At 35.6% G+C, this 18486-nt stretch overlaps 1 protein-coding gene across 1 annotated transcript in view; it reads right to left on the bottom strand.

Annotated features, from left to right (window-relative positions):
- Positions 1–18486, bottom strand: part of LOC138715289 (acyl-coenzyme A oxidase 1-like) — a 93883-nt gene that overhangs the window by 3686 nt on the left and 71711 nt on the right. Inside the window, exons 9-11 of the mRNA XM_069848046.1 lie at positions 15264–15610; positions 7350–7455; positions 4912–5061 (exon numbers count right to left, since the gene is read on the bottom strand). Of these exons, the coding sequence (XP_069704147.1) occupies positions 4912–5061; positions 7350–7455; positions 15264–15610 (603 nt within the window). The remainder of the gene's footprint in view (positions 1–4911; positions 5062–7349; positions 7456–15263; positions 15611–18486) is intronic.

The raw sequence follows: 18486 nt of genomic DNA, 5'->3' as shown, positions 1-18486 counted from the left end.
TTATTAAATTAATATAATCATAATGCAGCAATGTCAAATAATTTTTCTGCAGGCATGCACTATCACTGCTCGCAGAATGTATCACTGCTTGAGTCAGATTTGAAGTTGAGTGTCAGATAGAATTCGGACGGGTTCAGGCAGATGCATACTAGCTTAGTAGTGTCCAGACCCTACTGGACCATCATCTTACCTTTTTGCAATTCATTTTATATTTCAAATGTGTCTAGTAATGTCATAAAATAATGTTATAAATTTCAATCAAAGACACAACTATCTGCAAATGTTTATTTGCTACATGAATATAAGGTATATAAACGTTTTCGCCTTGTGGGGCATCATCAGATATATTAAAATTATGTGATCTGAACTTAGATTAGTTCTTTCAAATAGTTCCCTTCAATATTACTCCGCCATTACACAGCAGAACACATACGATCACTCAACTTCAGTCTGCTTCAAACCATCAACACTCCCAATTACACCGAGACATATACGTACGTAAGTAATTTTAAAACCGTTATTAATATAATATTATACAAATTAATATCCCCATATTTGCTTTTATAGAATTAATTATTCATTCTCATATTACTTTTCTCTTAAAATAGTTCAAATTGATCGAAATATTAATGGCAACATTTCTTGTTTTTACAGAATTCTTCCATATACACACAGTTTCCTTAATTAAACACAGTAATTCATCAACGATATGCATTATAAAAGATAGATTATTCAGATCTAAAGGATCAAGGATAACCATTATTTGCATCGAAACTGGACAACATTTAGATTATAACCAAGCAAAGTATTCGTAAGTAATCTTAACACTTTTTCATATCTCCAAAATAGACTTCTATCCCATTTGATCACTAAATAATAATTTGTATAAATAAATCATACTTCTTTGTTTACAGTATATGAATGATAATTTATACGCACATTACAATCAACCTACATCGGTTACTGCAAACTTCGGTAGAATACACAGTTCTCCAAGACGTGTCATTTTCTAAACATTGAATAACTTTTAACCCAAGATTTTATCCATTTATTCATTTGATTTTAACATGATCATAATTTGCATAATATTATTTGATAAATATGTATTATAATGTAACATGAGTTATATGTACACACAATTCCAATTTTAATCATATTTGAATTTACACTACATTGAAATTCATCATTTTATCTTATTTCTTGTTACAATTAGTATACATATAACTCATGAAATTTTATCACCATGTATCACACACTGCTCATATTTGCTTTTATAAATCTTATTTAATCTAAGTTCAGATCACATAATTTTAATATATCTGATGATGCCCCACAAGGCGAAAACGTTTATATACCTTATATTCATGTAGCAAATAAACATTTGCAGATAGTTGTGTCTTTGATTGAAATTTATAACATTATTTTATGATCATCTTACCTGACTAAATCCGGCAGATGCAAACCTCTGGCTCAAACTTAGGACCTCTTCTATTTACAATTTTATACATGATTAAGTTCTGTGGTTTTTTGCTAAGAATTAAACACAATTGAGGCACTCAGAAGCAAAGTGATACAAGTGACATTTTTTAAAAAGTGAGATAAGTGTACTGTATATTCTAAATCATTAACGTCACTTCTGTTCAGAGAAAAAGTAATATAAGTGCAGTTCCAGTGAGTGCTGCTCCATGTTGGCCTTACTCTTGTATCACATTGCATACAGAGTTTTGGCTGAGAGGCAAACTAATACAAGTGCGTTGTTTACATAGTGTTGTTGCGTTTCTTCTGTTTATGACTAATGCATTTCCCATAATGGAGAGAGGTAATATATTACAGCGCTGACTTTTCGAAACATCTTCGTGGAAGGCCTGCACACATTGAGCTGGACCAACTATACAGTGATCCAATAAGGATAACTTTTGCTAAGTGGAGCAATTTGTAACAGCTATAGTAATTCATCCCACCCATACACCACTCTTTCTTTGATGACCTGAAGCATTAGGATGGGCCTATAATGACTGCAGGACGTGGACGTGGACATGGACGTGGAAGAGTGTGTGGAAGATAAAGTTCAAGATATACTCGCGGTAGAAGTCCTACAGATGTACTTCATGATAGAAACATGGATGTTGCAGCAGAGAGAGATATGACTTCTTCAAATGAGGCTAGAGACTTAATGGACAGCGAATAATTTAATTTAAAATTAAAAGTTTTCTTAACCCTCTTCTTTCGGAATACCAAAAACCACATCAACTGTTGCCCTAGAAACTGAATGTAATATTCAACCAATCAGACACTATGTATTAATAAAGGATCTAAAATTCATTTAAAATTGCAAGCCTCATCCAGATCTCAGATGTTCTTCAAACTGACAGATAATATCCTGTGTAATTTCTACAAAATAAAGAAAGTAGAAATACCAATCTATATCACAGGCACACTCATGCTAAAACTCCAGTTGTGAACGAAATTCCTACATGGAAATGGGTAACTCCAGAACATAGCATACAAATTCCTGGAAATCATTCCAAAAATGATCCTCCATACATTCTTAAGTTACATGTCATGGAACTAATCTGCAGCACATATAAGGATCACCTTCAAATGTATACAGATGGATCTCTAAACCCTGATGATGGGACATCAGGAGCAGGGTATTATATTCCAAAATATCAAGAAAGTTACTTCATACCATGTTCATCCTCCTCCAGTCTTGACACTGAATTACTAGCTATTGATGCTGCTCTTCAGTGTGTTACTCAAATTTCTGAAAAACCTATTTGCATACTTACCGACTCCAAGGGGGCTATATTTAAATATGTACCAAACCTATACGCACATAGAATTATTCCAATTCAGAAACAACTAGTAAACTAAAAAAACTCCAAAAGGAAATAACATTTCAATGGATACCTAGTCATTGTGACATATCCAGAAACAAGAAAGTCGATAATATTGCAAAACAGGCAACATATTTGCAACCAAGACCTCTTCAAGTGATATCTCTATCCAATGCTTTTGCTTCAGTAAACTCTCATTTTATAAGCGTATGGAACAACAATTGGCTCTCTTCTGACAAAGGAAAAATGTTACAACCTATACAAAAGAAACCAAATGACCTGGAAATGTACAAAAACTTGCCCAGACATGTTCAAACATTTTTAACAAGAGCCAGAACAGGTCACATTGTCACACAATTGTACATACACCGATTTCACCTTTCTGATACTCCTAATAATCATGATTAGTCGACCTGAGTAGCGTAGTCGATATAGCGCTGGCCTTCTGTGCTCGAGGTTGCGAGTTCGATGCCGACCCAGGTCCATCGCATTAATGTCAGTAGACTTACTGGCATGTAAAAGAACTCCTGCAGGACAAAATTCAGACACACCAGCGACGCTGATATAACCTTTGCAGTTGCGAGCATCATTAAATAAACCTATATTTTTTAATAATCATGATGAAGATCTGGAATACATTCTTCTATACTGTCCATCCATAAACCACAAAAGAAGTAAATTAAAATCATCAGTACCAGTTGCAGAAAACACAGCCCTGCAGTATATATTGACTACATCCCAACTCTGACTACTAGCAACAGGCATCTGTAATGAACACTGATCAAACTAGCCCTCATTTCTCATAAAAAGAAGAACTGAGTAGACTATAGTGGACTTTATGTTGTTAGCAAACAGCTGGATACATTAAGAAGATTGATTGATTCTTTCGGTTATACAGAAACTTTTGTGTTATAATATGATAATAAGAAAGCTCAAATGTTGTTAAGACAGGAATGTTTCAATGTTGTAAGCAATGTTCTTGTTCTCCTTTTAAATAATATACTTTACTTTTTTACTTTTGAGGGTCTCTCCACTTTTCAGTGGTTACCCTTTATTCCCATTTTCCATCTGCGTCTGTCATTCCAATCCTGCTCATTTAGTCCCCTATCATTCATCATCCTCAATATTCCAGCCCTCCATGAATTTCTAGGCCTTCCTCGTTTCTTTCTACCAGCTGGAGACCACTGAAGTAGCACGTTTGGCCACCTCCCCTCATCCATCCTCCTTACATGACCATACCACTGAAGTTGTCTACTCTCAATTCTTGCAATCACCGATTCTTCCATGTTCATTATCCTTGTAACATCCTCGTTTCTTCTCTTTTCTAGCCTGGATATTTTAATCCGTCCGGCTGCATCATATTTCATGGGAAACGCAGCGTAAATTGTTTTCCAGTAATGGGTTGCTAGCCCTCTGCCTAACCCCCAACCTAGAGGACCAGGTAATTTGTAATCGAGGATGTCTTCCCCTAGCCTTTGGAGAACCAACTCCCATCCTGCAAGGCAGCAGCTCCCTATCCTGAGGTAATCTCTTCTGCCTTCTTCACCGTTGAGAGCTAAACTCTTCATCCGCCTAAGAAGCCATTGGATATCCTCTTCTGGAGTGCTTCTTCGTCTGACCTCTCTCCTTTGACCTGTCCAGCATGGGAGGCCCTACCAGCAGCTACGCTACTGCCAGCATAGCTCTCAGGGTCATCGAGGTACTCAAACCCCACCACCAACTATAAGGTCCTGCACTCCCTAGGTGGGGTTAAATAATATACAAATACTAAAAACCGTTGCACTTATATTACTTCTCCATAAAAATATTTTCGTGGAAAAATAATACAAGTGACTTTAGGACCCTATTTTACCTAAACTGTTTCAGAATAGATAATTTCTATTTAGAAGTTAAAAAATATAGGTACCAACATACACAACTGTAAATTTACAGCAACATAGTCCTGTAACAGATTTTTTAATTTCCTTTTCAACTTAAAAGTCATTTATCTCAAAACTTACTAAACGTCACTTGTATCACTTTGCTTCTGAGTGCCTCAATTGGGATTTGTTTCTTTCTGAAATATTCCTCTTACCATAAGGAAGTCTCCTTTGTTATTAAGTAATGTATATACTGCATACAATTCACACAACTGGGTCATGATTGATTTCAGAGCTACAGAAACATTGCGCACTCCTTCAATGGTCGACACACATTTTTCCACAATGAAAGCACGAGCATGAGCCTGTAAAATATAAAACCACATTAGTAACTACCTATCTATAATTAATATTACATTATTTATTTAATGTACCGTCAGTCAAATGACTAGAGTTTGAACTTGTTTCTACAATACAGACCTGAACTAAAATCCCAAAGTAACTTTTGTTGGGCAAGACATATTGGGATAGTTATGATAGTTTTATGAGCATACGAAAGTAAGACTGTTGCATATTATTATATTATCACAATATGAACTTAATGGGGGGGTTCAACTAGCTAACATATCCTCATTCTTCACATATGGCACAATGATGACTAGGCCTACTATTACATTAATTTAACATCAATTTCAGGCTGAGGGGTATTTAAGATGGTAGATTAATAATTACGAGTAGAAACAGATTGGATTGTACGCTAACCTATCACTTGCATGAACAAATTGACGAAAACAACGAACAACTTTGTTTTCTTTTTTCAACGTTTTCTCCAATTATAAGGAGAATATTAGGCAATTCTACAGCAAATCCTTCGACTTTAGCCAAATATAATTCCGCTGTCAACAATTTCGCCAATACCAGAAAACCTCGTAGTTGATATAGTATCGTTAAATAACCAATTTAAAAAAAAAAAAACAAGATTCCTAGGACTAAACTGAGCACATTATGAACAAAGTTAGCACATTAACGCAAGGCAAACTTTTTCAAAAATACTCATTACCCACTGAAAATCTCACAATCTACCAGGAATTTAATTAAGGTTATGCTGTGTGAGTCACAGTATAGTACTAAGAGTGACTGATGATAATAATAGTAGTCTTGGTTAATGAAGTTCAGTCACGGACGAAGACAGTTATGGAAAATTAAAATATCAACTAAAAATGAATAGTGAAGCTTTAGAATGGCAAACATGCTAGTGACAACATTATTAATTTGAACCTATACTCCTTTCATAACCGTCTAGTAGGCTTACACTCTCTCCTAAAGAGACATTAGGTAAACATTTGAGTTGACATTCAGTTATAGTACCTAGTGAATTCTACGAGACTAAAACCTTTTCGTATTTCTATAATGAAAAGTAATTTATAATATAGGTAATAAGATTCACAAGCCCATTGGAATTAATTGTTTCCTAAAGAAATGGTCCGACAATTTTTTCTCCGCTCACAGCACACCATACACCAACTTCCTCATCATATAGGAAAACGTTGCATTTAATGTTTGGTTTATCAGTCGAACAGTAGGCTACTGTACTGGCAATTTTGTGAATTTACGTAGCCATAGAGATGGAACTAAGCATTGTTGGAGAAGAAAATAAGATATACGTCTATTTCTCCATCATGCATGTTATTCGCAGTCCATTCACAAAGTGTACACCTTTTTTCTAGGATTATCTGATTGTGTAGCTCATGCCACACACTAATCTTGTAAGGTTTTATTTTCAACAGTTTTGTAGCTCTATGCAAGGAATAACGAAAAATGAATCTTGTTGGGCAAATTACCTAATGGATTTTCCAACATTTCCTCTGTCAGAATAATTGTTTCCTTTATGCACTTCTTTTCTACAATAATTCCATCTCCTAAAATTCAGGCCTATCTATTAATTTTTCACGAGCTGAACCCTTGACTCAAGAAATCTGTATATAATTAATATTTTTTAGTAGGTTATTTTACGATGCTTTATCAACATCTTAGGTTATTTAGTGTCTGAATGTGATAAAAGTGATAATGCTGGTGAAATGAGTCCGGGGTCCAGCACTGAAAGTTACCCAGCATTTGCTCATATTGGGTTGAGGGAAAACCCTGGAAAAAACCTCAACCAGGTAACTTGCCCCGACCAGGAATCGAACCCTGGCCACCTGGTTTCGGGCCAGACGTGCTAGCAAATGAAGCTAGCAGTCCACAGGTGTGGACTCAAATAATATTAGAACTTGAGCAGACTCTGTACATATGGTATGTAAGAATAATATCAGAACACACAGTGTTCTAAAGAAAACCAGAACTAACCCGTATTAGACACTAAAAAAATGGTACTCTCTGAATACGAATACGTCTTATTATAATGACTGAATGACTAAGACCAAGAACATACCGCACATGTGTGATGCAGTTTGATCTTTATACGCCAACTGGTACTGAGAAACCCCATATGCAGCCCACATTAGTCTGGGACACCCAGTATATGATAGTTTAGAAAAATATGTGTGACAGAAAAATGTGTAAAAGAGAAGAGAAGAAAATTATGAATATCGTGGAAGAGGAGGAGAAGGAAAAGTATGTATTGGTGTTGGCGATCTTCCAACATCATACCTACCTCTGCACACTGGGCCAATTCTATAGAAGTCATATTCCATGCATCTGGTGGTGAAATTCCCATTTCCATTCGCTTAGCCATGCTGTCAGCACAGTTTTTTACTTTGCTGAAATAAAAACAAGAAGAAACTGAATAAAATGTTATTATAAATTACATAAATTAAAAAAAAAACTATTTTAATTTCATTAATAGTGGAGAAGGAATAAATAAATAAATAAATAAATAAATAAATAAATAAATAAATAAATAAATAAATAAACAAATAAATAAATAAATGTATGAATAAATGTAGCCTATAGATAAATGTACAGGCATATGAATGAATGAATGAATGAAATGTTGATTCTGACTATCCACTACAGTATCTATGCTGACGATATGATATATCTTTGCATCCTTTTTCTGCTTGAATGTATGACATGATGTGTAATCGCAAAGAAAACATAGTTCATTTTCTGATATTTATGCCGAATATGGTAGCTGTTGTGTCTCCTTCCTGCAAGTACTTTGATTTCCTCTATCAATATCATTCAATAATTAGTATTCTACTATTGTAATTTTACTGACAATGAATAGTTTCCATAAATATATTTCTAGTAGTTTAACCAAGTAACTAAACCAAAGACTGAAAACCACATAACCAAATAAAAACCTGCTTAATCAGACTTAATCAGACCAAAGAACTATGTCTGACTGACTCACTCTCTCCTCATTGACTGACCGACCATCTGTTTCTCTCTTCCAAGGTTCCTTAGTCAATGCTAATTTTCGGAATATTTTTAACCTGGTACCTAATATACAGTGCGATCAGTTATGCTTTCCCCTGCAGCACGGAGTTTTTCCTATGAGCGATCCCCCACTTGTTTGCTGCACACTGGAGGGAATAGCAAGCCTGCTTGTTTACTGTTGACCTTGCTGAATGTCGCAGTCATAGCACAGCTGTTCCCAGGCGCCTGTTGTGTTGTTTGTTTCTTAATTCGACAGTATACATAAAGTGTATTATGTCTCGTGAGTTTACAACAGCACAGCTTGTCTTTATTTACGATTCATGTGTGTTAAGTCAGTCAGCTCGTGAAGTTCGAAGACAGTTTCAAGAAAGTTTCCTGTGTACAGACGATCCAGATCGTAAAACAGTCTGTAATCTTTATCATAATTTTCAGAAAACTAGAAGTGTCCAGCTTAAAAAACCAACAAAAAAGCAGAGTAGGGTTCTCACCGAAGATTAAATATTTATAATCATTTAGAAAATTCTCCTAGAAAACCTCTTCTTCGTCTTGCAAAACAAGAGGGACTTTCATATGGGTTTGTGCAAAAGGCTACCAAATTATTGCACTTCAAGCCGTATAAAATATCTGTGGCACATGCTCTTCAGCCAGGTGACCCCGTACATAGGCGTACGTTTTGTGAGTGGATTGTGGAAAATGTGATGAATAATTTCCTAAAGAGTTGCGAAAAATGTATGGAGAATGAAGGCGGGCAGTTGCAACACCTCATTTGATAATTCGGTAAGTAATGAGCCTCTTAAATTTGTTTGTGTATTGTTGTATGGTTGGTTTGTTTTACTGTTTTACCCTCCCGCTGGTCTGGCTAACTGGCTAACGAGTGGTGTGCTTGCCCATAGGCAAAACACTCCGAAAGAAAGCAAAACTGATTGCACTGTATTATGCGCAGTGAAAATCTCGGTCCCTTTTTATGGTACCATAGCACAGGAAATCGGATTGAAAACGGACAAATGCGAAGGCTCCAGGAAGGTTCATGCTCAAGCAGCATTAAAGTTGTGTATTACCAGTAAAACTAACTGGACAGGTAGGTAGGTAATTATTTATTTAACAACTTGACTGCTCAGGATCGAAATCAAGACTATGTGGTGATCAGGTAACAAACTAGTGTCGTAGTGTGTACCATCAGTTGAATAGGTACAACATCAGCTTTCCATGCTGCAGATCACAATTCAAATTCCATTGGGTTGAATGGAATCTTTTGTGAAAAAAAAAACAAGATGTTGTGTCAGGTTTCCTTGCAATATTCATAAATATACTTGAATTACTGGCGGAGGTGTAGTCGTCCAATCTGGGAGCGCCCTCCCTCTTTACTTTTACATTTTAAAATAATACCAGTAATTGTCTTACTTGCGTCTTAGTCAACTTTGTATTTTGTAAGTATGGATTAATAGTACCAGTACCTATATACAATAGCAGCAGCAGCAGCGATAGACCTAGTAATAATAATAATAATAATAATAATAATAATAATAATAATAATAATAGGAACAGATGTTAAGGGTGTTTGAGAATAAGGTGCTTAGGAAAATATTTGGTGCTAAGAAGGATGAAGTTACAGGAGAATGAAGTTACACAACGCAGAACTGCACGCATTGTATTCTTCACCTGACATAATTAGGAACATTAAATCCAGACGTTTGAGATGGGCAGGGCATGTAGCATGTATGGGCGAATCAAAAAATGTATACAGTGTTATTTGGGAGGCAGGAGAGAAAAAGATCTTTGGGGAGACTCAGACGTAGATGGGAGGATTATGTTAAAATGGATTTGAGAGAGGTGGGATATGACTGTAATCTTGCTCAGGATAGGGACCGATGGCGGACTTATGTGAAGGTGGCAATGAATCTCCATGTTCCTTAAACGCCATAAGGAGTAGTAGTAGTAGTAATAATAACAACAACTACAACAATAACATGAGTCAGCACAAACATAAGCTATTGAAGTTCTCCTACAAGTGTGTGATAAGAAAGTATATATGCTACTATAATTCTTTTTTCTTTTTCCTTATTTGAAGACTAGTTTCATGGACCTAAGTTCTCTTTAGCAAATAAACTGATCATAGTTCAAATGCAAGTCTTTACATCAATTCTGAAGAAAAAAAAAAAAGGTTTTCAGAACTGCTTCCAGCAAATGAACAAACACTCGGGGAGGAGTTTATAATGATTTCGGGACATTACTTTGAAGGTAAATGAGCATGAACTGCCAAAACTATGTCATCTATTCAAAGGGACAGTAGTTCACAAAATTATTGAACTCTACCACAGGTACACATAAGTAAATCTACACATGCAGTCAGAACCAGGATGTACTGTAGTATAATCATTTTATTAATTCTATCATGTACAACAATCTAAAATGAATACTGGTAGTGACAAATTTTTCAATATTCTGCTTTTTAGCACATATTGTGTAGTGATCAACAATAATTTTTTTGAACACGTGTGTGAAGAGAGTACCGGTATTCCAATGTGCTCTAAGTTCCATAAGCTCTGCACTCTTCCTTAACTTCAGTGCCACTGGCGTATTTTCGTCCATGCAAAGCTTTTTTCGGTGATTCAAACAACTGAAAAATCGGACGAAGCAAATTATGGGCTATAGGGAACATGTGGGAGAAGTTCAAGTATCAGTTGCTAAATTCCTTTAATGGTTGTTAATGCCAAATATGGAGAGTTATTATTAGGTATTATTTTGGAGTATAAATATATTTCTACAAAAGATTTGTGCTTTCAGCGAATTACTAGCTTCATTTTTAATGTCAATATCTCCCTGTATTATGTTGCAATTACAGCAGTCATTGGATATTTAATAACGCCTTATCAACTGAGAGGCTATCTAGCATTAGTGAAATTGCTTGTAGCGAGGAAGTATTTTGGCGAGATGAGACCAAGTATTCGCTTTAAGATTGCCTGACATTCGGCTTACAGTTGTGGAAAACTTCGGAAAAAACCCAACCAGAGAAGTAACCTAAGGAGGATTCAAACCCACGCACAGTGGTCTAGAATGCAAATTTAGCGGGACATATTAATAACTTTTCAGCTACCTAACAGATTTTTATGAAATTTTACACAGTAGTTACAGGCAGCATATATGTTTTGTATGCAAGCTCTCGTCACGTTGGTATAAGAGGAACTACCCCTTATAGGGGGGGTGCATTTAGACAAAATTAGAAACTTTTCTCCTATCTGACAGATGTTTATAAAATTTTACAAAACAGTTACAAGTAGCATATATGTTTTGTATACAAGCTCTGATTACATTGATATAAGGGGAACTACCCCTTATAGGGGGCGCAATTAGACAAAATTAGTAACTTTTCTCCTATTTAACAGATTTTTATGAAATTTTACACAGCAGTTACAGGTAGCATATATGTTTTGTATACAAGCTCTTGTTACGTTGGTATAAGGGGAACTACCCCTTATAGGGGGGCGCAATTAGACAAAATTGGTAACTTTTCTCCTATCTGATAGATTTGTATGAAATTTTACAAAGCAGTTACAAGGAACGTATATGTTTTGTATACAAGCTCTGATTACATTGGTATAAGAACTACTACCAAATACTGTAGAGAGGTAATACCGGAAAGCAACGCGATTAACATGGTGTCGGGTGGCAACACGAGAACACTAACGCTGTCTAGCGGCTTGGTTTGAACAATGCTTCCAATATGTATTGCTTCAAATACCGTACGAAGCTCTCTACTGTATTTGATTGCGTACATATCTAGGAGGGGTTGGGAGGAATTACGGTAGGCCTATATAATATTACATGAGAGCTAAAGAAATCAGTACAGAACGATCAGATTTACATTCTCGTTAATTTAATTGTCATAACTATTGAACGAACATTATGATGCTAATAATATTATAAGATGTTTTAAAAGAGATATCACATTGGTGAAAAACAACATTAAAGCTACAGTACAGCTACTGTACATACTTCTTAATTGTCCCATTAGCTCTCTATTCTCCAGGTTACTGATGCATTACTTTTTTAGCCTTTCTGTTCTTTTTTCCAGTCACTGTTCTACAACTTATTCTGTCACATTCATTTTTTACAAAACAATTGATCATTACGTTAAGGAACTTATTAACGAAAACATGTTTACAATCTTTACATACTGAATTAGTTTGATCTATTTGTTTAAAAATAAGGGCCATTAACTTGGTGTTTACACCTTGTCTCCTTGATGAAAGAATTTTTCTAAAGTGCGTGTGAAATGTTGATCGAATAATTTTAGATAAAGAAACTGATTAACTTGTGGGAATTAGAAAATTAGCACTGTCATACTTTTTATTTGAAATATGCTGATAAATGCCTGTCAAGTTTTCAGATCTGAAACTAGCTAGTTCCAGTTTGCAAGTCTCATGTGGTATTCTGCTACAAGCCCACTCTGTCACATATGTTAGTGGATTATCTGGAATCATACACTAATCATGATTGTCCTCTTCAAGTTCAGCGGTTTCTACAAAATTGTTTTCTGTTGCTGGATAATCACTGCAGATTCTAAATGAACTTTCTTCAATCTCCTTCTTCGCAACTAAAAAATCACTGACTTCAATTTCACAGTTGCCTTTCTCTGAAGGTGTTAAGAGCTGGCAGCTCATAATTCCTCTGACGGCAGACTTGAATTTACAACTGTCAGGTAATGTTATTACCACCCTTAGAACGCACGACAGAGAAAATATTTTCAATACAGTCTTGTGTTATACGTCTTGTAAGCAGGAACCGAAAGTTAAAATTTTGTTCCAGATCTTTCCACACGTGACGTAGCGCTATTATATTTTGTATCCAACCTTCAAAGCAAGGAGGGTTTGTCTTTTTTTCGCTCAGAATTTTCAGTTTTGAAAACAGACTTTCCAGTTTTTGTAGAGTCGTCCAATGACAAGAAGTAGTTTGTAAAGCCCTGCGTGAGGATTTAGCATCGTTCATGGTCGATGAATTAAAACAGTCAAATCCACGATCCACTAGCTCTATAAATTCAGCTGTTTGAAGACCTTCTTCAGGTAGTGACTGAAACGACACATGAGTTTTCATGGCCTTGCTGACTGAATGACTTAGCACCTGTGCAGCCAGACAAACCCTCATGGGCGAGAAAGGTGGAAGTTCTATACGTTTTTGTCTCAAATTTGGGCATAATCGAGGATTCATATCTTTATCCTTATTATACAGTTCAACAACATGTTGCCACTTGTATACTTCATCTTTGTACGAAAGGTCGTGCCGCTTAAAGTTGTTTCGTACTGACTTTAGGAGATGTGGTGTGTCATGGAAGAAGTATACAATTTCTCCATCCATTTCAATAAATGGTTTATCAACCTCGCATCCCAATAAATTCCTCATTCTAATATTATTGGCTGCCTGGTCACTAACAACTACTTTAGGAAATTTCTAACCTCGCGGATGGCTTCAGAAAGAAGATCCTTTAGAACATCACCAGGCCTGGAATTATTAGATAGGAAATACCCTATTATCTGCTTGTAGTTGGTTTGCAAGCCCCTAATCATAAATACTAAAGCCTGATTTGCGGGTTTCAATTCTTCACTTTTTGTTTGATTTTGACTTTCGCATGGTCCAAATTCTACAAAGCCATCGAATAAATCTGATTTTGCATCATACGAGAAACTTTGTTTCAAAGATATCTCGTCAAGTACAATGGAAACAACTCTCTGAGCTGGTGTCAAACCTCGATTTTATCTTAAGCAGTTGCATTATTGTCTCATTGAAACCTGGACCAACACCCAATTGTTGCAGCCAATTACGTAAGGAGCGAATAGTTGGCAGACAGAAAGTCTTCCTCAAGTATCGATATGCATTCAGTGAAGCAAAATGCAATGCCAGTGCGAAATGTTTTTCATACTCAGTATATCGCCTTCCCATAGGTTTTCTTTTTCTTAACTTCAACTGAGATTTAAGAAATGAATCTTCTACCAGCGACTGATCATATTCTAAAGATGAATGAGATTTTTTCAATTTTTGTACGTCAGCTCTTAGGGTTTGAATGAGTTTCCTTTGTTTTGACATAATTTTCTGCGCATTCCTTAGTTTGTTAGTAAGAAATTGTATTTTTTTCTCAGACGAAATTTTTTCTCTTTCAGGAGTTCTAGCATTCTCAAAGTTATCTGTAACAAGATAAATTTTGTGCTTTATAAGGCTTACAATATTATATTTCGAAACATTTTATATTGTAATCATATTTGCTAGTAAATAACAATTACGATATTAGGGCCAGGAAAATAAAAATACAACAATCAGGGCTTACTTAAAAGTTTGTGACTTTGTAGAATGCATAGGTTATATTAGAACAGGTAGTACTGTATCTTACTGTTGTCACAGTCTATGTAGACTGTGCTTCTAGCTCGCTGCAGGCAACACAAGAAATGTTTCGATCTCCTCTCGCACGGCCGACCCTCTCGCCAACTTATTCAAACCTTTCCGCTTGGAGCGCTGTTAGTCGATGTCGCACATATGAGAGCCAGCTTTCCGGTATTAGTATCTACAGTATTTGCTACTACCCCTTATAGTGGGCACAATTAGACAAAATTAGTAACTTTTCTCCTATTTAACAGATTTTTATGAAATTTTACACAGTAGTTACAGGTAGCATATATGTTTTGTATACAAGCTCTCATTACGTTGGTCTAAGTGTAACTACCCCTTATAGGGGGGCGCAATTAGACAAAATTAGTAACTTTTGTCCTATCTAACAGATTTTTATGAAATTTTATACAGTAGTTACACTTAGTACATTTGTTTTGTGTACAAACACTGTTTACGTTGGTATAACCAGAAGTGCCCCTTACAGGGGGATGCATTTAGACAAAATTTGTAACTTTTCTTCTATCTTAACAGATTTTTATAAAACTTTATACAGTAGTTACAGGTAGGCATTTTTCATGACTGAGTACCCGGGACCTACCGTACACTTACACAGAAAATGTATTATTGGTATGATACATATTGAATTATTATAACAGCGCCTGTTCCATTATTCTTACAGGATAGTTACTAACTTTTTCGAACAAGTGATAATAATGTCCTGTTGAAAAATTTACTTTACTTACTGATCCTCGTGTTATATTAAATACAACCAACTGACCAAATCAAATGCAGTCAAAATAATGTATGTTACCTTGCTGCCACCTGCTGGAAAGCTGTTACAATGGATTCTGTTGTATTTTGCCAAGACTTTAGACCGGTACTTCCTGTCACTGCACGTGAAAGGTATGCCACAGTGGGTGGTAAGGCAACACCTTCCTTAGCCTGCTGCCATGCCTTCAAGAGATATCGGGCAGTCTGAAGCAGCATGACTGTGTTCTCCCCCTCATAGGTGCATCCTGCAGTTGCAACACCATAAATCGTATTGAAGTTGCTGCAGGTCATGTAGCCATGTCCACCACATGCTAGGCGACATGTCTCCACTCCTTTGGCTGTTTCATATGTGCAAACAGCTTTCAAGCAGCAGGACAACGCATGGAGCTAATAGTATCAGAAGATAATTGAAGTAATTAGGATTCTGTAAATCAGCATTTAAAAAGCAAGTATCATACCTATTCAGTGGCGGCTGGTGATAAAATATTATATGTGTTCACAATTTTGTGTTCCGGAATCGAAGAGAATTTGAAATCGTACGTTTAGCCTAATATAAAATGTCATGATTCCAATGTTTCACTATCGAAAAAACCGTATATACATTCAAACGAACATATAATATAATAATAATAATAATAATAATAATAATAATAATAATAATAATAATAATAATAAAACCCAGTTTTTTCATTTCCAATTTTTCCTGGTAAGCCAGTTTACCCAGTTCTTTACTGTTCCAAATTACTTGAACAGAGTTCATTGTTTACGTTTGTTAAAAATGAATACATACCACAATGCCGTTATTTACAAAAGCGAGTGTTTAGTAATATATTTTGGTTCACAACACACGGATACACTGTAGCCTATACCAGTACAGTGAAACCTCGATTCATCGTTTTGTTCTGGACTTCTGAAAAAAAAACCGGTAGAAACGGGAAAACGATTGATACAGGAACCTGTCTAAAATGAATATAAGTAGTCAAATTTACTTATAGTACACACATGTATTCATACGTATACTAAAGAATGTGTGGTACAAGAATGATTTTTTGATTAACTCACTTCATTTCTTGTTGAAAAAGTTACTAATTTTCATTTGCTTACTTGCACCTTTACTTTTTAAGCTAAACAGTAGCTTCTCAATATTAATAATGTTCACTTGGTCTCTGTCGGCGATCTCGTGAGCATATATGAATGCTCTCATGGTCTCGAACGCACTTAGTGCTTCTTGAAAACTCGGCACTGGTTTGGGATCAACTTCATCATTATCGTCACTGTCGACTTGTCCCTCCTCCATGGAACTTCCACTCACCACTTCCTCACACATTTCTTCCACAGACAGCACACCACATGTCGCGAGTTCTTGGTCCACAGACACATAAGCGTCGAAATCAACGCCAGCAGTTCCTGTCTCCAGCTGAGTCCAGTCTTCGTCTTCATCATTTCTGTTGACTTCCGACATGTCTGACTCTTCATTTCTGTCCCCATAACCACATTTTACGAAACAGTTCTGAATTGTGAACTGAGTCACTTGTTGCCATGCCGAAACAATAAAGTGAATGGCCTATAGTATGTCTATCTACATTTTTACCTCTTTCCTTTCATCCATCAAACATAAAGCCCTCTGTACTAGCTGCTTCCTATACGCCTGCTTGAAGTTCTTTATAACTCCTAAATCAAGTGGCTGTACAACACTGGTGCAGTTTGGGGGATAAAATATCACCTTCACATTCTTCAACGAGGATGTGTCTGGAGAATGTGCAGCACAATTATCAATAAAAAGGAGGATTTTCCTGCCTTTTGCACCAAAGAATTTATCAAGAGCGTGAAGAATGTCTCTGAAAATCTCCGATGTCATCCATGCTTTGGAATTAGCATAGTATTTCACAGGTAGTTTCTTCAAGTTTTTGAAACACCGTGGTTTTGCAGACTTGCCAATAACGATGGGAACTTGTTTGTCTGAGCTATCGGAGTTTGTGCACAGCAGTACCACAGTCTACTATATACAGTTGCAAATCTCGTGATAAAGCGCTCCAAGCGGTTAGCAACTAGAAACAATAGACTGTCCATGGTCGACTTTGGACTGTGTCTTATTTCTATCGAGTGCTAGCTCGTTGCGTATTTCACATTGATGCTTGTGAAATGTTCGTTATTGGTTATAATGAAAATGTTAATGGCTAAAATATAATAATTGGAATAATAATATGGGACAAGGAGAAGACGTTTGTAGTGCTATAAATTGTAGCAACAGTAAGAGAAAGAGGCCAGAGTTATCCTTTTTCCGATTTCCGAAAGATTCAGAAAGGTTCCTGGGTTTCCACAAGAATGCTGTGCAGAAACAAAACTGTTAATTTGAAGTTCTTTGTGACTGTTAGAATACATTATATCCTTAAATTTCACAATGAAATGTTTCAGTCTAACAGAAAGGACATTAGATACCGGTTAAAGTTCTGTCACTGAGGCTGCTAAATTTCCAGAGAAATAAAGGTTAGGTCTACTTTTTTTTCAGAGGATATATTTTTAATTGTAGCTATTAATTTTGTTATTATTTTTATGTGTTATTTTACTAAAGACGTAGAAAAATTAAGTTTCTTTTAATGAAATTTATTGATCACGTTTTATTTTCAATTCTGGTGGGATTATTATTGCTTAGGCCTACTTTTTTCTTCAAAGGATATGTTTTTAATTATAGCTGTTAATTTTGTTGTTATTTTTATTTGTTGCTTTACTAGAGACGTAGAAAAAGTCTGTTACAATAAAATTTATTGATCACGTTTTATTTCCAATTCTGGTGTGATTTTATTGCTTAACCTCATCCCACTTTAACTACGTAAGCATACACTACAAGTACCGGTACACGTAAGTTACTCCATTAATTCATATTTCCATTATTATTGTTGTAAAGAGAAATGCAAATTAATATTTATTGGTTTCATAGTTAATTATCGCTATCGCTATAATCTTGAATGAGTGAAGCTATTATAGTAAATTTCAGTTCGTTTTGCACAAACAAAAATTATATTAACTTATTTCTTGCAGGTATCTTCGAGTTTATGGTGGAATTTAATATAAATTCATTAATATAATAAATTAACTTTATGCATTTAATATTTCAATAATGGAAGGAAGGTGTTAATTTTTTCCAAAAGAACACGACAACGAAAGTGTAACATATTTTGTCGGCTGCTAGGAGAGAGATCTGCGATGATGAGGCGATAGTAGCGATCCTAGTGGTGGGCAACTACCCATGTTCGCATTTTTAC

The sequence above is a fragment of the Periplaneta americana genome, chromosome 15, assembly GCF_040183065.1.
Source record: "Periplaneta americana isolate PAMFEO1 chromosome 15, P.americana_PAMFEO1_priV1, whole genome shotgun sequence".
Lineage (NCBI taxonomy): Eukaryota > Metazoa > Arthropoda > Insecta > Blattodea > Blattidae > Periplaneta > Periplaneta americana.
Note: the sequence above shows the minus strand (reverse complement) of the source record. Positions and strands in the feature narration are given on the sequence as shown.